Here is a 26,658-nt window from a genome sequence, read left to right as displayed (position 1 = left end):
TGGTACCATTCCTTCTGAAACTATTCCAATCAATAGAAAAAGAGGGAATCCTCCCTAACTCATTTTATGAGGCCAACATCATCCTGATACCAAAAGCCTGGCAGAGACACAACAAAAAAGGAGAATTTTAGACCAATATCCCTGATGAACATCGATGCAAAAATCCTCAATAAAATACTGGCAAACTGAATCCAGCAGCACATCAAAAAGCTTATCCACTATGATCAAGTGGGCTTCATCCCTGGGATGCAAGGCTGGTTCAACATACGCAAATCAGTAAACGTAATCCAGCATATAAACAGAACCAAAGACAAAAACCATGTGATTATCTCAATAGATGCAGAAAAGGCCTTTGACAAAATTCCACAGCCCTTCATGCTAAAAACGCTCAATAAATTCGGTATTTATGGAACGTATCTCAAAATAATAAGAGCTATTTATGACAAACCCACAGCCAATCAACCTTAAAATATTTTATACTTCATTGTATAATAGTCCTTCATAGCATAATAAAATGAGTTATATACATGTAATGAAGACAATTCATAAGAGTATTTCAGTTTATCATTTTTTAGTGTTTTAAATAGTAAGATTAAGTAATGGGTTCCTGACATGTGGCTATCTTTATGGAGTGGCCCTTTTAATAGATAAATATCTGAACACTTTTAATAAATGTGTCCTGAGAGTTTATCAAATGGCCAGTACTTCAATGCTGGTTGTAGGTTTTACCCACACCATACACCAGTTGAGGGGGGATGATTGGAGTCTGGAGTCCAGCCCATGCTCTGCTCATCAAACTCTATGTCCTGGTGCGGGTCACATCCTAGAGCTGCCCTTTTCTGATCCCCACACAGGGGTTGATGGAGTCCCAGTATCTTGATTGGATAAGTATTATTTAATCTCACAATCCTTTGGGGTTAGGATTACTGACTCAGAGGTTGGATGATCTGCTGAACTTCTCACTGCTAGTAAGAAGTATCTGGGATTTCAATCCAAGTCTGATGATTCCAGTCCAGCACTCTTTTCTTACCACCACTGCTGGATTCTCCTTCCCCAGGACTCTGCACAGTGCGGCAAACACTCTTTGAATGAGGGTGCATTGCAGGTACTATAGGTACCAGCAATTGTAATACCTGAAAATTAAATCTTCTAAAACCTTATGAAACCATACTCCACCATCTATCACAATCTCTTCAAATCATCATTCAGCTCTGAAGCAACTCCAGTGGTGACTTTTTAATTGACAAAAATTGCAAGCCTTGGTTACCAAATGATAAGTTTTGAACTATCTTTCCTCTCACACTGATAGGGAGATGTAAAAGGGACTGTGATCACAGCCCAACTTTGAATATCAGGGAAGTGCTACAGTATTACCTCAAAAATGAGATTAAAGTCTGAAGGTATGTGTTCCCAATCAGGCCAAGATTTAGATTGCATACATTACCCTACAATCTGTAATTTTTGACAACTGGCTTCAAAATTAAAAGTTTTTTTCACTGTTGCTTATAATAATTTTGTGTTGTAAATGCAGTAACATAGATATTTGTGGAATAATTGTAATGATTCTTGAATAGCCTTACCATGTGAATCACAGGGTTTATACAGATGCGCACGTAAGAAGGGTTGAAAGTTATTTTCATGCACTCAATGTTCCAGGAATCATGACCAGTGTACTGGTGAATCAGGGATGGGAGTAGCTTTGTTTGTTTTTCTTTCTTTTGCCTTATTTGTATAAGTCCTGAAGTTAGAGGCCCAGGCAGCATGAGCAACTCTAGAGATGTCGAAATGAGGGAGGAGGAGATAAGACAAAAGGAGATGGTTAGGAGGCCGTCTGCCCAGACGCAGTCCTATTATAGATGTGAGAGCAGCAGAAACACTTGAGTTCTGCTGTGGTGTGTTGTAACTTGTATTTCCTAGATGGGATAATGTAACCCATCAGTATGTAGTGACCACAGAACCTTAGACCTTGCAAAAATTGTAAAGGTCATCTGCTTCAAATCCTGGGCATCCCTGAGAGATGGTTTTCCATGGTCAGTTCCTAGTGAAGTCAGCATCTTCCATTGTTAAGGAGCATTAACTGTTGAAAGGATCTTCTACTTAATGAAGTTGAATCCACTCTTTCTATGATTTGTAGCGTTTAGTCCTGCCAATACAAGTTAAGCATCCCAAATCCAACAGTCTGAAATCCAAAAGGCTCCAGAATCCAAAATGTTTTGAGCACCAACATAAAACTCCAAGGAAATGCTCATTGGAACAATTTAGATTTTGCACTTTTGGATTTGGGATGCTCAACTGGTAAGTATTTGCAAATATTCTAAAATCTGAAAATAACTGAAATCTAAAATACTTCTAGTCCCAAGCATTTTGGATCAGAGATCCTCAACCTGGACCTTTATCATGCAACAGGCTTCTTCTTGCTCAGGGTATCTGAACACTGCTGTCATGTCTGCACGTAGTCTCACCATTCCTCCTTTCCTCAGTTGATCCTCACAGGACTTGGTTGCCAGAACTTTCATTTTTCTGCTTGCACTGCTTCAGCTAGGTCATGCATGGGCTGAATCCTGGGACAGCTGTGTAGGGTTGTAGTGTCTGTTAATCTGCAGCCCAAGGTTGTATGAGCTTTTTGAGGCATTATAGCCTGTTTGACCCGATAGGATTTTTGTTTTGGACTTGACTTAGCTAAATATCAGGTTGTAAGTTTAGCACATTTCTCCAGGATTGCTTATTCGTAAGACACATCCTGAAATGATGAAGTTTTCCATGTTAAGGTAGTGAATAATTCACAAAGGAGGAATTCCATGTGTGTTTTTAACTTGTAAAACATCACCTCAATCTGTGCGTAAAAATATAGTTAGCGTGAGCCTATATGCACATGATTACTCTCACCAAAGAGCAGAACCTAGCAGTCATGGACAAGGATTTTCTGAATGCTGATCTCATCCTGTTCTATGTGATTCTCTTCAGTGTGGCCTTTTGGTATGGGAGAGAGAAGATCTTTCCTCTACCTTCTTTTCTTCCAGGCATTTCTTACATCCAGGTGAGACCCTGTGGTGTTCAGTGATCTCTTGGGTGAGAACCCTGAGTATGGCCACAAAAATCTCTCAGATGAAGTTTCTGGCTGCACATCGAAGCCTCTTCATAGTTAAATAACCAAAAGGCATATGGAGAACTTTCAGTCTTGTTATAACTGTGACTTCATCTCTTGTAGCTTATTCTTATACTGTGCAGACCCAGTTTCAAGACACACACAGTGTTGTGGTACCACTTACACTACCATTTATTTAATCAATTTGGATGGCTTATGCTGCTCTTGGCTGTGGACCTGCAAAAACAAAGCCATGGGATAAAGCAGCCTGAATCATGTAATGAAAACCTTGTACCTTTCTGGAGGCCCGGTTGAGAAAAAATGATTTATTTTTGCCCTACCCAATAAAACATTCTAGGAATCCAAGGTGAAAATTGGATTTTAACTGCCTCTAACATTTTGAGCATATAAAATCAGCAAGTGTTGAGTGTTTTGCTTGATTAGAAGATGAACCTAAAGAGTCCAGTACAAGAATGATCTGTATATGATGTGAACTGGTGTCTTACATCAATTTTATAAAACTGGAAATAAACCCTAAGCATGCTTTGGTAGTCGGGTTGCAACAGTGGGGACCTCTGTGTGTTTTTACAGAATCATTTTGTTCCCAGTCTTAGGCCTGGGTCATTGTTGCCCTTTCCTTCCTTCAGTCCTTCATATTTCAGGGTTACATGTTTTGTGATTACGCTCAAGGAGTATGGAAACTACCTGATTCCAGCCCTGAGTATGTGCCTGTCTTCTCTCAGGTTCCCGTTTGTTCTCACATTGGATGTGTCTCTCCCTCTTCCTCTCCCCACTCTGCGTGTACATGCGGATGCATGTTTGTTTCGCCATCTCTGGGACTACCTGCCCACCTACCACTTTATCATATTTCTTTTGGTCCAGTCTTCCCCCATGTCTGAGACTGTTCATCTGTGGCCCCACCGCTGTTCCAGCCTCGGGGACTTTCCCTCACTGCACGTGGTTTAAACACTTCGCTGAGAGCCCTGTCTCCAAACAGACTTCTCCGAGTCAGTGCGTTGGTATCTGGCACACAACGTCCCTCATTGTTTATCCAGTTGTGTTGTTTTATGAGAGAATTTCCTTATCTCAAGGAATGCGTGTCACGTGTCTACAGGAGTTACTGCCCCGGTTTCATGAGATGTGATGGTCTTGGGCTTTGCTAACTTACACTAGGGCTTTTTTCAGTGCCTTCCCCAGAATTATGTGTTTTTTCAAGTTCATCTAAAAGAAAAAAGCAATTGTTTTGGTATGCCTACTTTTGCTTAACTCAAAATGTCTTCAACACCAGCTTTATTAGGGAAATTCATTTTGTCTCAGGGTCATTTTTTATAGAGTCTGGTACTTTCGAGAGGGCGATTAGACTAACCTGTTTGATTGACAGGACCATTTACAATCGACTCCACTCACACGCCTTCTACTCCCTGGGGAATCTGACAAACATTAGGGGCTTCAAATGGAACATTTGGAGTAGGGAGCTTTTATCTATAAGAATAATAATAATGATAATGGTAATGATACCTGACACATGTAAGTGCTCAGCTATAATGTTCAGCATTGCACGTGCCTTTTTTCTTTCATGTTTCATGACCCTGTGAGAAAGATACTATTATGCAATCTATGTTATAGGTATGAAAATGTCTAAGATAATGCATGTAAGAAGCCCTACAGTCAGAATTCATACTCAGGCCTCTCTAACTCCTGAGTCACATTTTTAATCACTATCATATACTGCTGTTGGAGAGCGCACAGCATCCTGTTGAAATCATTAAAAATAATGAAACCTTAGAACATCAAAGCTATGATGTAACTAAAACTTAGCTGGGCCTTCTGTGGTTTGGTCTTGTTTTACAATTTGGATGTGTAGTCACTTAGAGCCTTAATCAAAATGCTGCATGCTTGGACCTGGCGGGAAAGAAACGCTGTCCCTGGAGGCCTGCCAGGTGACTGGTGTCTACTACCTGCTGTCCTTCTGAGGGCCACCACCTGCCTGGACCTTCTGTCACCACACACTGCTCACTAGCCTGGGGTATGGATGCTAAACTTCCATTGGTTTTCTTGTTTTTTTTTTTTTTTTTTTGAGACGGAGTCTCTCTGTCGCCAGGCTGGCGTGCAGTGGTGCAATCTTGGCTCACTGCAATCTCTGCCTCCCGGGTTCAAGTGATTCCCCTGCCTCAGCCTCTTGAGTAGCTGGGACTGGAGGCATGCACCACCACGTCCGGCTAATTTTTTGTATTTTCGTAGAGACGGGGTTTCACCATGTTGGCCAGGATGGTCTCGATCTCCTGACCTCATGATGTGCCCGCCTTGGGCTCCCAAAGTGCTGGGATTACAGGCATGAGCCACCATGCCTGACCCCTCCATTGCTTGCCTGGATGGCCTATAACTAGCTTGTTCCTTAGTTCCCTAGGTTGTTTGTTCCTTTCTTCATGCAGCGTTTCCTGACCATTTGCAACATGTACTATGTACTGGAATATAAACATAAGATACATACGCATTTAACAGAAATGCATCGCAGAGGCAGTAGACTATATAGACAGTGCTGTGGGATAAAAAGAAGGGAGGAACTCATTGGAATTAAGGAGATATGGGAGGTTTCATAGTGATGGTTCTCAGAGCTATTAATACATCTCAAGGGTTGAATAAAGTCTATTCTGGGAAAGAAAAAAGGAGAGGGTGTTCCAGGGAGACATGCTTCTTTTGGAAGGACATGGTTTGTTCAGAAACTAAAGAGCCCTTTGGTATGTCTGCAGGGTAGAGGTGGATGGGGACAAGAGATTGCCTCAGGTGGGAATAGGAAGGACCTTATACATCATTCCAGAGTGTGCAGTTTTCAGACAATGGAGAGTCAGTGAAAGTTTTTAATCAGTAATGTGATCAGATTTGGATCAGATTGGAAAGACAACTCTGGAAACTGTTGGGAGGATTTTTGTAGAGACTGAGACAGAGGAAGGCAGAATAACCCCTTGGATGCTCTGCGTTTACACAGGAGAAAAAAATGTGGGCTGTGTTAGCCTGCACAGCAGGGGTGGAGAGTCAGGTGGTCCTCCCCTCAGGCTGGGCTTTGGATGGGTCCACAGAGCAGGATCTGTTTTCTTAGGCACTTCCTTGCCCCACTGAGGAGGTCTAACTTTAGGCCCTTGCCTCTCAGCTTTTTCTCACTTCCTATGGTTGACCAGGAGTCTTACCTGGTCTTAACACTGGACAACCGTGTTGTACCAGTAGCCTGTAAGTCCTGCTCTTCTGCCTGCTCAAGCCGGTCTTGCTTAAACATGCTGGCACCTTCCTAGCTTGGCTGACCTCCCCGGGTCAGAACACTTGGCTGCCTGGAGCCGTCGTCTCTGCTAGAGCTGATTTGGCCCAGCCAGTAATTGTTTCTTCTGTCCTGTCAGTGCCCAGGCCTTGGGGTTATAGAAAGATCAGAAGCCTCTTGTAGGTGGGACCTGTGCCATCTTCTCACATTTTACACACATGCCATACCCTTAGAGTTCTGTTCCCAGATGATCCACACAAGAGATTTAAACAGACAGATACAACTAAAATCTAAAAAGCCTATATTGATCTTATACATTATGAGGCTCTTATTAAGAAAAAAAGGCATTGGAAACGTAAGTTTTGTAAAGTACTCTGAGCACTGACAGATTTTCTTAGACTGGATATTTCCAAGGTCTAAGTCTAAGACTTCTTAGACTTGGTATTCCAAGGTGCTCTCATTTGGAAATGTACTTGTTCATTTTTGTGTTGTATTGATTTCTGTCCGGGTATTTTCTTTCCAAGTTTTACAGTTTTTTTCCTTTCTAATTGTGTCGATAACAAGGGAACTGGTTTATAGTGTGACTGTGAGGTACAGCAGTGCTCTGGGGCTGGGCATCCTGCACTCAATTAACCTTCATATTTCACACCTAATCATTGCAGTGTGGCAAAGCGCTCCCTGGCCTTTCAAAGCAAGAGGACTGCTGTGGAACTGTGGGTACCTCCTGGGGCTTTAACAAATGCCAGAAATGCCCCAAGAAACCATGTAAGTAATGTTTCCTCACTCCTTTGCAGGTCAATGTAGCATATCTGTTTTTTATGACTACTCGTTTAATGATGAGGCAATATTAGACTTTCAAATAACTCTCTTACTGAATTCTAGAATGTAGTACTATAATACGCATTTCCAGAAAATTTGCAAGTCTGAAAAAGTTTTCATGTCAATTATTTTGTAATAAGCACAGTTATTAATTATCCTCTTTAGTTGGATTACTTATGGGGAAAAAAGTCTTAAGCGGTAATGAGCTAAAATGGACTTTTTGTCTCAGGGGAAGAGAAAATAAGATCTCTTAAAATGGTGAATAAATGTTTCAAACCCTATAAAAAGTCAGTGCAGTTGTTATTTCCTAGGTTTAAATTCCTTAAATGAGATTTTTTTAAATATCCACAACTTATGTTGTAGTTTTTGTTATGTTATCGGTTTTCAAATGTCATTAAAAGGAAAGCTGAAATGGAGAAATAATTGGTTGTTGATTTGTAAAAGAGAAACTTGTAATCACTAGGACACGATTCTTTCCCATTTTTTCTAGCACTGGTTTTATGCTGTCACAGACCTCAGCAACATTAATGTATATCAACACCCCCAGGCTTCGATTTGTTTTTAAAGTATTTTTCAGAACATACTGAGTTGAATAAATCAGGTTTACACGTTTTTAATACTCTCTTACCAACAATAATTTGTACCTTTAGTTTTTCAGTGTAGTATTAACTCTGGATAACTGATTTCTAATATCCAGAAATTATGAGGAACTTTTCACTAAAGTTCCTCATAATTAATGAATTCTTCATTTACAAAAATAATCCACGTAAATAAGGACATTTTCAGTACTGAGAGAATTTTCCAAGTAGATGTTCTAAGCTGATTTGATGATCATTTGCAATGTGGATTTCCAGGAAGTAGGTTGAGTGTGATGGTTCATCCTCACTGGAAGATCCATTTGCTTAAAATTATTTTGGCAACCTGACCAAAGGGATAGCTATGATACATTTGGTTTGATTTACAAATTTTAGTGTTTGAAGTTAGGTAGACCTGAGTTCGATTCCCAGCTCTTTCATTTACTATTGAGTCTTGTGGATCATTAAATAGGAATCTATAGCTAAAACGTTGAAAAGGCATTGCCCTCTTTTTTTTTCCTTAAACCTGCCTCTTCTTTGTTTACTGTGTCTGTCTGTCTGTAGGAATATTGAGGAGGATGATATGTTTTCCACTGTTAGGTCGAAGGATTAAGGATGAGGGAATTCAGGTTCATAGAACTTTGTTTTGGGGCTAAGTCTATGTTCTCTAATATTAAATACTTTCCCCATCTTTCTTATTTTTCTTTTTCATTTACCCCCTTCTTTGTATATCTTTTGCNCCTTTGTTTTTTTTGTTTTTTTTTTTTTTTTTTTGAGACGGAGTCTCTCTGTCGCCAGGCTGGCGTGCAGTGGTGCAATCTTGGCTCACTGCAATCTCTGCCTCCCGGGTTCAAGTGATTCCCCTGCCTCAGCCTCTTGAGTAGCTGGGACTGGAGGCATGCACCACCACGTCCGGCTAATTTTTTGTATTTTCGTAGAGACGGGGTTTCACCATGTTGGCCAGGATGGTCTCGATCTCCTGACCTCATGATGTGCCCGCCTTGGGCTCCCAAAGTGCTGGGATTACAGGCATGAGCCACCATGCCTGACCCCTCCATTGCTTGCCTGGATGGCCTATAACTAGCTTGTTCCTTAGTTCCCTAGGTTGTTTGTTCCTTTCTTCATGCAGCGTTTCCTGACCATTTGCAACATGTACTATGTACTGGAATATAAACATAAGATACATACGCATTTAACAGAAATGCATCGCAGAGGCAGTAGACTATATAGACAGTGCTGTGGGATAAAAGAAGGGAGGAACTCATTGGAATTAAGGAGATATGGGAGGTTTCATAGTGATGGTTCTCAGAGCTATTAATACATCTCAAGGGTTGAATAAAGTCTATTCTGGGAAAGAAAAAAGGAGAGGGTGTTCCAGGGAGACATGCTTCTTTTGGAAGGACATGGTTTGTTCAGAAACTAAAGAGCCCTTTGGTATGTCTGCAGGGTAGAGGTGGATGGGGACAAGAGATTGCCTCAGGTGGGAATAGGAAGGACCTTATACATCATTCCAGAGTGTGCAGTTTTCAGACAATGGAGAGTCAGTGAAAGTTTTAATCAGTAATGTGATCAGATTTGGATCAGATTGGAAAGACAACTCTGGAAACTGTTGGGAGGATTTTGTAGAGACTGAGACAGAGGAAGGCAGAATAACCCCTTGGATGCTCTGCGTTTACACAGGAGAAAAAAATGTGGGCTGTGTTAGCCTGCACAGCAGGGGTGGAGAGTCAGGTGGTCCTCCCCTCAGGCTGGGCTTTGGATGGGTCCACAGAGCAGGATCTGTTTTCTTAGGCACTTCCTTGCCCCACTGAGGAGGTCTAACTTTAGGCCCTTGCCTCTCAGCTTTTCTCACTTCCTATGGTTGACCAGGAGTCTTACCTGGTCTTAACACTGGACAACCGTGTTGTACCAGTAGCCTGTAAGTCCTGCTCTTCTGCCTGCTCAAGCCGGTCTTGCTTAAACATGCTGGCACCTTCCTAGCTTGGCTGACCTCCCCGGGTCAGAACACTTGGCTGCCTGGAGCCGTCGTCTCTGCTAGAGCTGATTTGGCCCAGCCAGTAATTGTTTCTTCTGTCCTGTCAGTGCCCAGGCCTTGGGGTTATAGAAAGATCAGAAGCCTCTTGTAGGTGGGACCTGTGCCATCTTCTCACATTTTACACACATGCCATACCCTTAGAGTTCTGTTCCCAGATGATCCACACAAGAGATTTAAACAGACAGATACAACTAAAATCTAAAAGCCTATATTGATCTTATACATTATGAGGCTCTTATTAAGAAAAAAAGGCATTGGAAACGTAAGTTTTGTAAAGTACTCTGAGCACTGACAGATTTTCTTAGACTGGATATTTCCAAGGTCTAAGTCTAAGACTTCTTAGACTTGGTATTCCAAGGTGCTCTCATTTGGAAATGTACTTGTTCATTTTGTGTTGTATTGATTTCTGTCCGGGTATTTTCTTTCCAAGTTTTACAGTTTTTTTCCTTTCTAATTGTGTCGATAACAAGGGAACTGGTTTATAGTGTGACTGTGAGGTACAGCAGTGCTCTGGGGCTGGGCATCCTGCACTCAATTAACCTTCATATTTCACACCTAATCATTGCAGTGTGGCAAAGCGCTCCCTGGCCTTTCAAAGCAAGAGGACTGCTGTGGAACTGTGGGTACCTCCTGGGGCTTTAACAAATGCCAGAAATGCCCCAAGAAACCATGTAAGTAATGTTTCCTCACTCCTTTGCAGGTCAATGTAGCATATCTGTTTTTTATGACTACTCGTTTAATGATGAGGCAATATTAGACTTTCAAATAACTCTCTTACTGAATTCTAGAATGTAGTACTATAATACGCATTTCCAGAAAATTTGCAAGTCTGAAAAGTTTTCATGTCAATTATTTTGTAATAAGCACAGTTATTAATTATCCTCTTTAGTTGGATTACTTATGGGGAAAAAAGTCTTAAGCGGTAATGAGCTAAAATGGACTTTTGTCTCAGGGGAAGAGAAAATAAGATCTCTTAAAATGGTGAATAAATGTTTCAAACCCTATAAAAGTCAGTGCAGTTGTTATTTCCTAGGTTTAAATTCCTTAAATGAGATTTTTTTAAATATCCACAACTTATGTTGTAGTTTTGTTATGTTATCGGTTTTCAAATGTCATTAAAAGGAAAGCTGAAATGGAGAAATAATTGGTTGTTGATTTGTAAAAGAGAAACTTGTAATCACTAGGACACGATTCTTTCCCATTTTTTCTAGCACTGGTTTTATGCTGTCACAGACCTCAGCAACATTAATGTATATCAACACCCCAGGCTTCGATTTGTTTTAAAGTATTTTCAGAACATACTGAGTTGAATAAATCAGGTTTACACGTTTTAATACTCTCTTACCAACAATAATTTGTACCTTTAGTTTTCAGTGTAGTATTAACTCTGGATAACTGATTTCTAATATCCAGAAATTATGAGGAACTTTTCACTAAAGTTCCTCATAATTAATGAATTCTTCATTTACAAAATAATCCACGTAAATAAGGACATTTTCAGTACTGAGAGAATTTTCCAAGTAGATGTTCTAAGCTGATTTGATGATCATTTGCAATGTGGATTTCCAGGAAGTAGGTTGAGTGTGATGGTTCATCCTCACTGGAAGATCCATTTGCTTAAAATTATTTTGGCAACCTGACCAAAGGGATAGCTATGATACATTTGGTTTGATTTACAAATTTTAGTGTTTGAAGTTAGGTAGACCTGAGTTCGATTCCCAGCTCTTTCATTTACTATTGAGTCTTGTGGATCATTAAATAGGAATCTATAGCTAAAACGTTGAAAAGGCATTGCCCTCTTTTTTTTTCCTTAAACCTGCCTCTTCTTTGTTTACTGTGTCTGTCTGTCTGTAGGAATATTGAGGAGGATGATATGTTTTCCACTGTTAGGTCGAAGGATTAAGGATGAGGGAATTCAGGTTCATAGAACTTTGTTTTGGGGCTAAGTCTATGTTCTCTAATATTAAATACTTTCCCCATCTTTCTTATTTTCTTTTCATTTACCCCTTCTTTGTATATCTTTTGCTTAGCTGCTTCTCTTTTCTTTCGTGTCTAAACCCCAAAGTAGCAGGGATGTGATAGACATTTACGGTAAAGCGACTCCTACTGTCCTTTTTTTTTTTTTTTAATCCCTAACTTCCACTCTTGACCTTTTGTCATTTTGTCTAGAATTGCGTCATTTTATCTAAGATGAGTTCATTGATTTCTGTGGTTTGTGAGCTGTATATTTTAATCTTGATAAGAACTTAGTTGAATGTGAAAATGCAAAGTTTCTGTCACTTTTAACTAAATGTTGATGAAAATCAATCCATATGTTGGCTCATTTAATGTATAAAATTGAAGAAACTGCTTTCTCTTGAGGGAGGGCAATGTGGACTATGAATGAAGTAAACTATTAACATGTTGACATCTATTCCGTTTGTGCTGTCTTATGTGACTCACTCCCAAGAAACACACTCAGGGTCACATTCTTCCTGTGTCATTTAAAAAGTTTTCCTTTCTTTGGTTGGGACTCCTCTCTAAATCATACTCAGTTTGGAAGGAAGTAGACTTTCCTTGGCTTTCTCCGCTATAGTTTTGTGTTCCACACCTCTTTTTTTTTTTTTTTTTTTTTCACTCAAATTAGTTCAAACCTTACTTTTCAAGTGGCTTTTATTTAACATTTGAAGTTTTTGTTTAGCCACATACAGAACAGCCTTTCATTGTTGGTCTTTTTTTGTTGTTTTCTGTTTTTTTTTTTTTTTTTTTTTGCCGTGAAAACTTAATTTTAAATCTGCAAATGATTTCATTAAATAGTTTGTGACCCATTAGAAATGTGCTTAGCATGAACAAGTCACTTGTCCTTTAAAACTTTTGAGAAGAAAATGAACATAAAATCCTAAGCTGAGGAGGACTGTAAGAGATTGCCTGGTCTGGCTCTCTGCCTTGAAGTAGATGACTGTTGAAACTTCTAAAACAAGTTAATATCCATCTCTTTTGTCTCTGAGGAATTTGCAGCCAGAGATCCCACAATCTCTGCAGGAAGCGTGCTCCAGAGGTCTATGGGACAAGACAGACGTGAGGCCAAGGAGCTGAATGGGGGGACTCCCACACGCCCATAACTCCCCTCTTTTAATTTGCCTTTCCCAAACGCCTCACTCTGATCTCTTTTGGTCATCTGGGGGAATCTGAAGAGAGGGAAAATACAGCAAAGAAAAGAATTGAAGGAGAAGAGGGACAGCCCAGTACATATTCACCCTGTTCGTTTAGTGGTGACAGATAAAGCTCATATGGGGAGGCTGAAATGATTTTTTTTTAATAGAAAATTTCCCTTTTATTTTTCACTTTCCCCTTTTACTCCTCTTTCAAGTCTTTTTAGTGGTCTAATCTTTCATCCCATTTTGATTATAGCTTGTTTTCTGTTGCATAGTATTCTCTTAATAGAATTCCTTATTGCAGGACAGCAATGGCATTTGACATTTTGGGAGTGCTTGTCACACTTAGGCCCTGTGGTAGGCATTTTTCATGAATTCTGTCTAAACTGCAGAAGTACTCTTCCCTGCTCACTAGATGGGAATTACCCTCATTGTAGAGAATTTCTGTGTGAAACCCAAGAGGCTTGTTTCCCAAGGTCACAGCTATTGATAGGAAGAGGATTTGAAACCCACTTCTGCCACATCTCAGAACTTTGGCTGCATTCACTATGCCAGGTGGTCTCTCAGGTCTCACTCAAGAGTATCAGAATCTCAGGAAATAGGATTTTGTTGAGAAGTTGGTGATTGCAACATTTGTATTGTTTGCCTATTCTGAGTGCAGCCCTTTTAATTTCCTGACTTCCTCTCATCACCTGCCTATTCTTCTCAGGTTCATAATAGTAAGAATCATCTCATGACTGGGATACCCGAGCCAGTAATTAGGATGAGTGTATAATTTATTGTCTAAACTGGGACACTTTGGGGAGTAAAGTACTGTTAATTAACTTTGCTGGAATAACAGACATCACCCAGAATGTTCCAGGACATGTAGTAACCCTACCTACAATGGATAAGAAAATCCAAACCCTGAAGCACGTCACTGGAGAGGAATAGATCCTTTGTGATGGAAATATGTAATCACTAATTAGAAGAAAATGTACAACAATCTCAAGATTGTTTCAGTTAACATAATAAAGATTTACTGATAACTTCTTGGGACTTTGTTGCAAAATATGAAGTATCCTGAAAAATAAGCAGAATGGGAAAGAAATTGGCCGGGCGCGGTGGCTCAAGCCTGTAATCCAGCACTTTGGGAGGCCGAGACGGGCGGATCACGAGGTCAGGAGATCGAGACCATCCTGGCTAACACCGTGAAACCCTGTCTCTGCTAAAAAATACAAAAAACTAGCCAGGCGAGGTGGCGGGCGCCTGTAGTCCCAGCTACTCGGGAGGCCGAGGCAGGAGAATGGCATAAACCCGGGAGGTGGAGCTTGCAGTGAGCTGAGATCCGGCCACTGCACTCCAGCCTGGGTGACAGAGCAAGACTCCATCTCAAAAAAAAAAAAAAAGAAAGAAATTATGGAGATATACATTGGTATTGGTTTCTTGTATTAATAAATGAATAAGTCAGTCTGCTGATGCCTTAAATGGCTTCAGATGTCGCTTATAATAGTCTAAGATTGTAAGAATGTAAACTAAGTGTGTAACAAAGCATTTTTTCCCTTACAGCTTATCATGGATACAACCAAATGATGGAATGCCTACCAGGTTATAAGCGGGTTAACAACACGTTTTGCCAAGGTAAGACTAACTGAATTCATTGATGTGGGCTCAACAGTTGTTTTGGCTTTTTAGAAACGTCAGTTGTTTGCCACAGCTTGCTCATTCGCCCAGCCTGTCACAGTGAACCACCTCATGTTCACTCCTTTTGGCTAAGGAAATAGAAGGAAATAAGTTTAAAGTATGGTTATTGGAATTGCTTTATTACCACTGACACTTGCTGCAAGTTTTTAATCTAAAAGAGTTTGGATAGAATCTAAAAGAGTTGGGATCACATTAGAGAGCACATGGGGTTTCCATGCTAGTCATATCCTTGCATGGGCATGTGCACATATGTGCTTGCATGCACCCACATGTACCTGGCAGTTCTACTTCATTGCCAGTGCATGGTTGGGCAACAGAGTTCCCTTTTCTCCTCTCATCGAAATGTTGCTGGTCATCTCAGGAACTAGATACCAGAGTAAACACATTTTGCCTAGGCAAGAAGAAAAGCTATGTAGCTAAGTGTGAAATGCCCCGAGTACTTTTGCTCAGTTTATGTTGAACAGTACAGCAAAGTTGTACAAGCAGGGGGAAGCTGGGAGATTGTCTGGTCCAGTGTCTATGAATAAGAAAACTCAAGCCCATAGAGGTTAAGTGACTTTCTTGTGGCAGCATAGAGCTGAGATTATAACTTGAGTTTACCAAGGCCTAGTTTAGTACCCAATATGATATCATATTTTGTTTTGGTTACTTTATGGGAAGATCAATGCTTCTAATTTCCCTTACATGTCTAGGATGAAGATGTTATTAGTAACTTGGAAATACGTGTACATTGAAACTGAGAAAGCAGAGAGCCTCCCAGAGTCTAATAGAACCAAAAGCCATGTTGAGAACATGGCACATGTCTTCTGACTTGTGTTCTGAGGCTCTGTATCCTTGACCAGCATATATATTTAGGACAGAGTAGATTAAGGTCATGTTACAGAGTATAGGTTAACCTCCTATTCAAATGGCTCATGTCAAAGGAATATCTTGATTACTTGAGAATTTTCTCAAGTAAATTGTCTAACGCCCTATTCAAATGGCTCATGTCAAAGGAATATCTTGATTATCTGAGAATTTTCTCAATTAAATTGTCTATAGTGCTGCATCTGTGTAACTTTTTTGATGTGTAGAGTCTTTGTTAACATAAAAGAATTTTCTTTAGAAATGCACATATATTCTGTCTTTAAAAGACTTTTTCTTAAAAATATTGTAAGCCCTCATCATATGTCACAGAATGTTGAGAAAATTAGAATTAACCACTTAAGGAGAGGCCACCCATGACACATTTTGAGAAACATCTGTAAAACTTAGTAACATGGGAATATTGGATTAATCTACATTATTTTAGAGTCAGAATTTAAGATATCATTGAATTAATTAGATGGATGAATGAGTAGGTTAAATTAAATAATGAATAGATTTTAAGATTCATATTTTACAGTATAAATCAAGTTATTGTTTTATAGATTTGGATAAAAGTCTATAGCCTTAGCACATTTGTAGAATGCGTTAGGAGAAATAGAATGGACAGGGCAGTGGAAGTAACAACCTTGTACACTGTGCCCATCAGACTGATTTTGGGATTTGGATGTTCAGTGTTCATTATTGTCTTTTGGTTAATAAAGTCAACCAAGTTTGTGAAGGGCCTAGAAACATGAGTGTGTTTAGCACTCAGAAGTATAGACTGAAGGGAAATATAATGGCTACCTTATAAACACGCCTTTAAATGTTTGTAAACATGCCACTAAATGATTAACTGTCTTACAAAACAAGACTTACTTAATCACAGGGGACACTTCAGGAAATTAGGTGTCTAGGGGCTAAAACCTATGTGAAAAAATGAGCTGTAATTCCTTTCTTTTTATGCATAGTCTCTGTCCCAGGGGACAGATGGTAATGATAGCATATCATAGAACTGGAATGTGCCTACTAGCCATCTAACCTTATATACTGTTCAGGGTAAAAATACTCTATCATATCCCTGGCCAGTAGTTACTATGAAACTGTCAAATCACCTGTATGGACAGGAAGCTCAGTACTTCCAAAGACATTTCATTACAAGGTTGTTGGGGAACTCTGTTCTGCAGAAAAGTCTTGTAGTTGTTCCATTAAACTAGAGGACAGAGGAGGGTCCTTATTTACCTTTCACTATTCCAATCCTGCATAGCTAATTGTTCGATACATTTTCCAGAATGCTCCTAATTTCTCTTAATGTCAAATGGATAAAATATACATATGTTCTCTAGGTATGGTGTGTTTTTATTTGTTTGCCATTTTTTACCATTCATAGATACTTGAAGACAGAAGGCTTACTCTCGCTTAGATAGTTTTATGGTGGTGTTTCTTCCTCATGTATTTGGAATAATTCACAGGAGAAGACATTTGGCCCTGAAGTTTTCTTTTAGAAAGTGTTTCAGTTATGGAGCAAATTAATAGCTGTACTATTATTCAGATTTCCCATTACTACTTTGTGTCAGTTTTGATAATCTGTATTACCTTAGAAAGTGCCATTTTATCTAAAATGTCAAATTTGTTAATATGAAATGTTTTCCTAATATTCTTTTGTTTTCTTTTAATTTATATAACAACCCCGTCCCTTTTAGTTATATTGCTATTTGTGCTATATTTGTTTTTCTTGGATTAGGCTTACCAGTGATTTATCAATGTTATCAACTTTTTCCCCCAAAGAATCAATTATTTGCCTTGTTGAAAACATTTGTCTATTTCACTGATTTCTGATCTTTGTTTTCTTTTCCTCTACCTTTTTGTTCAATAGCTACTGTTTCTAATTTCTTCAGATGCATACTTAGGTCATTGATGTCAGCCTTTCTTCTTTTCCTGAAATATAAATAAAAGTAAATTTCTATCAGTCTAGATTCTGACTTTTAACTGTGTCCCTTAATTTTGTGTCATATTCTTATCTCTAAGTTCAAGTTTTAAAAGAATTTCCTTTTATTTTTTTATCAGCATATAATAATTACACATATTTATGGGGTATGTAGTGATGTTTTGATACTTAAAATGTATAGTGATCAGATCAGGGTATTTAGCAAATCCATCATCTTGAACATTTATAATTGGAACATTCAGTGTATCTTCCTTCTACCTATTTTGAAACTATGTAGCTATGGAACTCTAGAACTTATTCCTATTTAGCTGTTGCATTAGTCCGTTTTCACGCTGCCGATAAAGACATACCCGAGACTGGGCATTTTACAAAAGAAAGAGATTTAACTGGACTTACAGTTCCACATGGCTGAGGAAGCCTCACAATCATGGTGGAAGCCAAGGAAGAGCAAGTCACGTCTTACATGGATGGCAGCAGGCTAAAAAAGGAGAATTTGTGCAGGGGAGCTCCTCTTCTTAAAACCATCAGATCTCATGAAAATTACTGTCACAAGAACATCAAGGGAAAGACTTGTCCCCATGATTCATTACCTCCTACCAGCTCTCTCCCATGACACATGGGAATTCAAGATGAGATTTGGGTGGGGATACAGCCAAACCATATCAGCTGTCATTTTGTATCTTTTAACAAATCTCTCTTTACCTTCACCTTCCCTCTACCCTTACCAGCCTCTAGTTATCTTCTGTTCTACTTTTTACTTCAATGAGATCAACTTTTTTTAGCTTCCACATGTGAGTGAGAATAGGTGGTGTTTAACTTTCTGTTCCTGGCTTATTTCACTTAACATAATGTCCTCCAGTTCCATCCATGTTATACAAATGACAGATTTCATTCTTTTTTATGACTGACTAGTATTCTGTTTTGTATATACACCACATTTTCTTTATCCATTCATCTATTGTTAGACACCTAGGTTGATTCCATATCTTGGCTATTGTGACTGGTGCTGCAATAATAAGTTCAATTTTTAAAAATTATTCTGATTTTATTATTGACCCATGGATTATTTAGAAATGTATTGCTTAATATCCAAATACCTGTGAAATTTTTCTTGTTCTATCAGTTGTTGAGAGAGGTGTTAAAATTGCCTGCTACGATTATGGAATGAATGTTTTTCTTTCATGTCTGGCAAATTTCAGTGTGTGTGTTTTTACCTTTACAATGGGTGTCTTATAGAAAACATGTAGTTGAGTCTTGCTTCTTTTCTACATTCTGATATTTCTGCCTCTTAATAGGGGTGTTTATTGCAGTATTAATCTAAAGTAATTGATCCAGGCATACCCCATAATTGGGGCCTAGCCTGAGAGGGTTTTTGGCTCTGCTCAGGAGAGAATTCAAGGCTGAGCCAGCAGTGAAAGAAAGCAAGTTTATAAGAGTAGCAGGTACAACAGAGTGGCTGCTCCATAGACAGACCAGGGCTGTCCCACAGGTGGGGTGGCCCAGCATAGTAGCAGCAGCAGCAGCAGCAGCATACAGCAACAGTAGCCATCCAGAGCAGCAGTCCCTGTAAATGGTTGGCTAGCTATATTTAATACTCACTGTTAATAATATGCTAATTAAGGGTCAGGTTATTTAGAATTTTCTAGAAAATAAGTGGAGGAGTTCCCGGAACCATGTAAGATAACTTCTGGGTCACTGTCATGGCATTTGTAAACTGTCATAGTGCTGGTGGGAGTGTCTTTATGCTAATGAGCGGTGAGGGCGACTAGAGGTTGCCTTCATGGCCATCAGCTGGTTCTGGTCGTTTTTTTCTGCTACATCCTATTTTGATTAGCAGGTTCATTATTAGTGCTCAGAAAATAAGTCCTGCTGATCTCCTACCTCATAATTATTGATGTGGTTAGGTATAGGTCTATCTAAATATCTTTGTCTGATCAGGATATTTTTTGTTCTTTTCTTGCCCTTTCCTTAGAATTCCATTTTAATTTATTTGCTGGCTTTTTACCAATACATTTTGCATCACTTTACCTTTTTTTTTTGAGACAGAGTCTTGTTTATTGCCCACGCTGGAGTGCAGTGGCACGATCTCAGCTCACTGCAACCTCCGCCTCCTGGGTTCAAGTGATTCTCCTGCTTCAACCTCCTAAGTAACTGAGTAGCACCAACACACTTGACTAATTTTTGTATTTTTAGTAGAGATGGGGTTTCACTATGTTGGCCAGGCTGGTCTCGAATTCCTGAAAGTAAATAACTTTCCCAAAGTCACACAGATAATTAATAAGTCCAACCAGGGTTATACTCTCTCTCTTTTTTTTTTTGACAGAGTCTCGCTTTGTCGCCAGGCTGGAGTGCAGTGGTACAATTTTGGCTCACTGCAATCTCTGCCTCCTGGGTTCAAGTGATTCCCCTGCCTCAGCCTCCCAAGTAGCTGGGACTACAGGTGTGCACCACCACGTCTGGCTAATTTTTTGTATTTTTAGTAGAGACGGGGTTTCACCATGTTGGCCAGGATGGTTTTCATCTCCTGACCTTGTGATTTGCCCCACTCAGCCTTCCAAAGTGCTGGGATTACAGACGTGAGCCACTGCGCCTGGCCCCAACCAGGGTTATATTCTCACATCACCTATGGCCACTTTTACTAATTATATATTTGTATATATTTAGTAAAGTATCACTGATGAAGATACTAGCTAATTAGAAGATATGCCATCTGTTGTGAGAGCTAATAGAAGTCAAAGAAATTAATATTAATTTTGTTTTATTTGATTAAAAAGTGATGGTTATCAGCCAGCTGTAGTGGCTCATGCCTGTATTCCCAGCACTTTGGGAGGCTGAGGCAGAAGGATTGCTTGAGGCCAGGAGTTTAAAACCAGCCTGGACAACAAAGCAAGATCCTGTCTCTACAAAAACAATAAAATAAAAATGTGCTGGGTGTGGTGGTGCATGCTTGTAATCCCAGCTACTCAGGAACCTGAGGCAGGAGGGTTGCTTGAGTCCAGGAGTTCGAGGCTGCAGTGAGCTATGGTCGTGCCACTGCATTGAAGCCTGGGCAACAAAGTGAGACCCTGTCTCTAAAAAGAAAGAAGGAAGGGAGGAAGGAAGGAGGGAGGGAGGGAGAGAACGTTATACAATCCATTTCTTCTACTGGCTGATTAATGTTTTGAACAATTTATATTAATAAAAATACGACTTTAGAAGTGATAGAAGTGCACATTTGCAAGTAATCACTTGCTGTCTATTTTGCATATTAGAATGGAGAATTATTCAAGTAATTGCATGAGTGTTTTTTTTTTGTTTTTTTTTTTTTTGCATTTTCCTGTGTTGGTACGGCTGACTGACCCTCAGCAAACTTTGTTCATACTGAGCATATTAGATGGTTCTACCTTACTTAGTCAATTCACTGATGGTCTACTGGTAACACCAAATCCTGGCTTAGGTCTCAGGAGGATATTTGTAAAGCAGTGTTATACTTTTTGGCAATGATTCTAGAGTGAAGTAACACACAAAATTCTATTTCATGGGGCCTCAAGGAGGCACTGCTAAATTACATTACAAAGGCATTTGACTCATAATATGATTTCATTCAGTATAATCTATTACAATTACTATTGAGAGAAGGGCTTAATTTCACTCCCTTTGTAATATTGATGGTCAGTAAAATGAAGTCGAACTTGCTCACATTACATATGTACATTCAGTTTTCCTAGACCCTTAAAGCTTTTTCATTTTGTTTTCCTAAAGTTTTTCAAAAGGAGCCCATTTAGCATCTAATTGCTTGTGCCTTCCACATTGTTCTTACAGTCTAATGTCTTCTCAGTTTACAAAGCACTTTTAAAATTAAAGTGGTTAATAACTAGAATTACATTATTTCCTTCAATTAAGTGAACTAATGTCCTGAAACAACTTTTACTAATGTGCACTCAGTAACAAAGAACCAACTGTATACATGTTAATTTGAGGAGCTTTCAAATAATTGCCTTCAAAGTTGTTTTTTTTTTCCTCCTCTCTAGTGCTGCTGCAATTATCTTTTCAAAGGAATGATTTATTACATATACACACCCGGAGCTCCCAAACAGCCTTGCTACCCTCAGCATTATGGAATTGTTATAATTTGCTTCATTTATCGTAACAAACAATACAGTTATATGCTCTGATGGATCTAGAGTGGCATTTGTCATTTGATTATTTTGCTATAAAGGTTTGATGTAGAACTAGAATTAAATGATGTAATACCTTGCAGAAATAATACTAAGAGCTCCTATGTCCGTACTGCTTTTCTTTAATACTCAGTCCTTCCCTGAGTGGAAATACTGACTACTCTCTTTGTCCATATTTTGCCATAAGTAGGTTCTTAAAAAGTTAGATGTAAATCTAAGTTTCAGAAATAGAATCTGGTTCTGAAAGTACTTGGGGAATCAGTCAGTTGAGTGAAATATTTTATTAAAAGCGAATATCTCTTTTGACATACTAAAATCACTTACCAGTTTCAGTTTACAAGGATAAAATCAACTTAGTATTGTTTTCTACATTTTTAGCATGTACTGTGGGCAATACTGCAGTACCTCAGCACATGCTAAAATGTAATTAAAAGACATCTATGATTTTATAGTTCAGTGTATGTATATTCCTTTTTCATAGATCATCTTGAAGACTTTTTAAATGACTCAGTATTCCACAAAGATTAATTGCTGGGGCATTCCATGCTATAGACTGAAGTATGTGTGATGAATGATGGCTAAGACATTGTTCCTGCCCTTGGAATTTAGTGTAGTGAAATCAGTTTGAGTGAGCAGGATGCAATTTGCTTTATTTACTCTTCAAACTAGCTGAATTTTAGCTGACTCCATATGAGCCCATTAAAGGAAATAGGAAAGAGCTAGCCACATAATTTTCTTTCAGCGTCATTCTATTATACTCGTTCTGCTTTAATAAAATAAATTTATGAAACCGATACATTGAGGCAGAAGAATGCTCATTACCAAAACTTTCAGTGTAGCCTCCTTTTAGATAAAAAGTTCCTCGGAGTGCATCGGAAATCACATTTTATTTGGACAAAAGAAAAGATAATGTACATATTTTCAGGGGCATATCTGTTATTAAATGAGACTCAACAGTCTATCAATATTCTGCATAAGGAGTTTTTGGTTGTAAAGCACTTGTCTGGACTGAAGCTTGCATTTCAGACCTCTTAATGACTACCAAAAAAATATTGAGTGTGAACTGCAGTACTGTGAACAGATAAAGGAAGATTGGTTTTCGAATGCTTTGAGAACACTAGATAAATGAGGACTAGAAACTGCAGGTGAGACCCCCAAGAAAGCCTGCCTGGCTGGAGAAAAGAATGTGTCTTGTAGCATAGTGTTGGATTAAAACAGACAGGTAGGATGAGATGAAATGATTGAGAATTTTATGGCAAAGCTCTTGTGATTAATCGCATGCACCGTTTGCATTATTCTCACCTAGAGAATATTTGTGTTCAAATCAGTGGCTTCAATTAGTTTCTTAGCAAACGAGCATTAAAATTTTTAACTGGGTTTATTTGCGTGCGATTAATTATGGGCTTTGTGATATGTGCTGGGAAAACAATTCTTGGATTTGTTCTGCTTTTAACATAATGTTAAAGAAAAATATTTATAACATTTGTTAAAGAACAGTACGGCAGACTTTATTCAGGTAACTGTTGTAACAGGTATAAGGACTACTGCAGTGAAGTTTTGGGGTAAGGGAGAGAGATTGGGCTCAACTGTGAAAATAAAGAAAAGTAAAAATTTATCACCAAGGAGTGAGGGTGAGGGTGTGGTATCAGTGGATGAAAAATTACCAAGAGGACACATCAGGAGTAAGGGGGGATTCTGGCTAAACCAACCTAGGAGGGTATTCTTGCTGAAGGCAGATCAGGGTGACCAGACATTACCTAGGGGTTGGTGGAAGATGAGGAACCCAATCAGATATCCAGCATGGGGGATTCTGGCTGAACTAACTTAACAGGATTCTAGCTAAAACTGGACAATGCAGAGACAAATACGGAAGTATGCATGAAGTTAGAGCCTGGTTGAGAAGAGGGTTCAGAGGAGCCTGACAAGAGTTTGATCAAGGAGAGCATCTTTGCCAATGGAACACTGAAAGGCCATTATGGCAACCTCTTGGAAGTTTGGAAGAAAATGGATTTATGGCTTAGACCAGAGTCATTATTTTACAGGTATTGTCAAAGGTATACACCTTTGACCTGTTTCCTTGATGGAAATAAAGCCTTTTTCCCCTCATATACCTAATAATTAAATGAATTTACTGTCATTTTTCTGATGGCAGTATTTCTTGTATCCTGTGCTTGTTTTCTGCGTTTGTTTCTTATTTTGGGGAGGATTTGCCAAATAAAATCCAGAATACCCAGTTAAATTTGAATTTCAGATGAACAACAAATAACGTTTTTAAAGTAAGTACATCCCAAATTATTTATTTGAAAATCAAATTTGACTGCTATCTTGTATTTTTATCTGGTTAACCTGTATTTTGAGGTTATATTCTTTAACAGATCCTTTAGTGAGGGTCACTAAAGTATATACTTTATGTGTCTGAAAATATCTTTATTTTGCACTCATTTTATAATGAGACTACTCTTGTGTACAATTCCAGGTTGGTAGTTGTTTTCTAGTGGTGCTTGACTACATTATACCAATGTCTTCTGACTTCTGTGTTTTGACACCTCTTCCTTTGTAGATAATGTCTTTCTCTCTTTTGAGATAATCTCCTAATTCCTTATGTTCTGTAGTTTTATCATGATGTGTCTATATTTAGATTTATCTTTATTTTACTCAGAGTGTAATATCAATCTGAAAACTCATGTCTTTCCTCAAATTTGAAAAGTGTTCACCTATTATGTCTTCAAATATTGCTTTCCACCATGCTTTTCTGCTGAAACTCTCATTAAACAAAAGTTGGAGTCTGGTTTTCATGGCTCTTAAAAAATCTTTTGTCTTTTTATTCTCTTTTTTGCTGCATTTTGAATGATTATCTCAGTTCCATTTTCCAATTTTCTAATTTCTGCTTTACTATGCCCATCTAGGCTTTATCCCATTTGTTATATTTTAAGACTGTTTTCATTTCCAGCGTTTCTAATAAATTATTGTTCATAGCTACCTGTTCTTGTTTTATATTCTTTAAGTATTCATTTAACTGGTTAAGGCAGGCTGAAAATCTTTAAAGAATCTTGGTAAAACTATTTCGTAAAATTATTCTCATCTAGAGAATATTTGTGTTCAAATCAGTGAGTGGCTTCAATTAGTTTCTTAGCAAGCAAGCATTAAAATTTTTAACTGAGTTTATAAGCTTACTTTGAATCAGAAGTTTATTTTCATCCTCCCCACTATTTTCCTTTTTCTGTCTAGCAATTTTATGGAAATTTCCACTTGGAGTCTGGGGCCTGTTAGTCTAGAGCTAGATTATAACGGTGGCTTCTGGCCCATGGAGCTTTTCTTTTTATGATATTGTTTGCAATGGGAATGTGATAGTTTTCCTTTTTCTAATATTAGTAAATTTACTTTTTGTTCATGATTGCCTTACACAACTTTTCAATCTACTTACTTATATATTTTGCTAACTTTTGTTTGTTTGTTTGTGTTAACTTTTGTTGAATGACTACTTAGTGGAGCCATTGTGTTAAGTGCATTGGATACAGCCTTGTGAGATAAGTAGTGGTGTCTGTGTGTGTGTGTCTGTGTGTGTGTGTGTGTGTAGCTCCCTCTTTTCCAGAGCTAATCACTGCCCTTTCAACTTCAGATCAATTTTATCTTACGAAATTTCAAGTAATTCAGTAAGTGTTTTCTTTAGTGTCTGGCTTCTTTCACTCAACAGTATAGGGCCAGTACAATTTTTATTTTAGACTTCTGCCTTGTAAAGTGAAAATATTTGTTGATGTTTTATTTAAATGCTTTTCCCCTCTTTCATCTTATTCTTCTCTGACTTCTCTGCTTAGGCACCATTGCCCCAAAGTTACAGCTTTGTCTCTAAAGTTGCCTTCAGTTGCATTATCATAAGTGAGTTGCTACGTTTATTTCTTTCTAGAAGGTTTTTGGGAATATATAAGAGACTGATGTGGGCATAAAGATGAAACTTAGATGAGATTCGGCACATTCAGGGTGGTATGGCTGTAGACACAAGCATTCCTGTACACCAATAATAGACAAACAGAGAGCCAAATCATGAGTGAACTCCCATTCACAATTGCTACAAAGAGAATAAAATATCTAGGAATACAACTTATAAGAGATGTGAAGGACCTCTTCAAGGAGAACTACAAACCACTGCTCAAAGAAATAAGAGAGGACACAAACAAATGGAACATCTTTCCATGCTCATGGACAGGAAGAATCAATATAGTGAAAACGGCCATACTGCCAAAAGTAATTTATAGATTCAATGCCATCCGCATCAAGCTACCATTGACTTTCTTCACAGAATTAGAAAAAACTACTTTAAATTTCATATGGAACCAAAAAAAAGAGCCTGTATAGCCAAGACACTCTTAAGCAAAAAGAACAAAGCTGGAGGCATCACACTACCTGACTTCAAACTATACTACAAGGCTACAGTAACCAAAACAGCATGAAACTGGTACCAAAACAGATATATATAGACCAGTGGAACAGAACAGAGCCCTCAGAAATAACACCACACATCTACGACCATCTGATCTTTGACAAATCTGACAAAAACAAGCAATAGGGAAAGAATTCCCTATTTAATAAATGGTATTGGGAAAACTGGCTAACCATATGCAGAAAACAGTAACTGGACCCTTTCCTTACACCTTATACAAAAATTAACTGAAGATGGATAAAAGACTTAAATGTAAGACCTAAAACCATAAAAACCCTAGAAGAAAACCTAGGCAATACCATTCAGGACATAGGCATGGGTAAAGACTTCATGACTAAAACAGCAAAAGCAATGACAACAAAAGCCAGAATTGACAAATGGGATCTAATTAAACTAAAGAGCTTCTGCATAGCAAAATAAACTATCACCAGTGCAAACAGGCAACCTACAGAATGGGAGAACATTTTTGCAATCTATCCATCTGACATAGGGCTAATATCCAGAATCTACAAAGAACTTAAATTTACAAGAAAAAAATCAAACAACTCCATCAAAAAGTAGGCAAAGGATATGAACAGACACTTCTCAAAAGAAGACATTTATGCAGCCAACAAACATGAAAAAAAGCTCATCATCACTGGTCATTAGAGAAATGCAAATCAAAACCACAATAAGATACCATCTCACGTCA

The 26,658-nt window shown here is 38.5% G+C and overlaps 1 protein-coding gene across 12 annotated transcripts in view; it reads left to right on the top strand.

The window, feature by feature from the left end:
- LTBP1 (latent transforming growth factor beta binding protein 1) overlaps window positions 1-26,658 on the top strand; it is a 456,087-nt gene that overhangs the window by 264,438 nt on the left and 164,991 nt on the right. For 11 of the 12 annotated variants that reach the window (XM_017870629.1, XM_017870628.1, XM_017870625.1 and 8 more), the window contains 2 exons: window positions 6,998-7,100; window positions 14,447-14,518. In XM_017870629.1, coding sequence (XP_017726118.1) covers window positions 6,998-7,100; window positions 14,447-14,518 — 175 coding nt within the window. Of the gene's footprint in view, window positions 1-6,997; window positions 7,101-10,330; window positions 10,436-14,446; window positions 14,519-26,658 lie in introns of those variants that run through there. The other variant, XM_017870636.1, reaches the window with a different exon arrangement.

The sequence above is a fragment of the Rhinopithecus bieti genome, unplaced genomic scaffold (genome assembly GCF_001698545.2).
Source record: "Rhinopithecus bieti isolate Rb0 unplaced genomic scaffold, ASM169854v2 scaffold_5341, whole genome shotgun sequence".
NCBI lineage: Eukaryota > Metazoa > Chordata > Mammalia > Primates > Cercopithecidae > Rhinopithecus > Rhinopithecus bieti.
The sequence above is the reverse complement of the archived record's forward strand: the minus strand, read 5'-3'. Positions and strand labels throughout refer to the sequence as shown.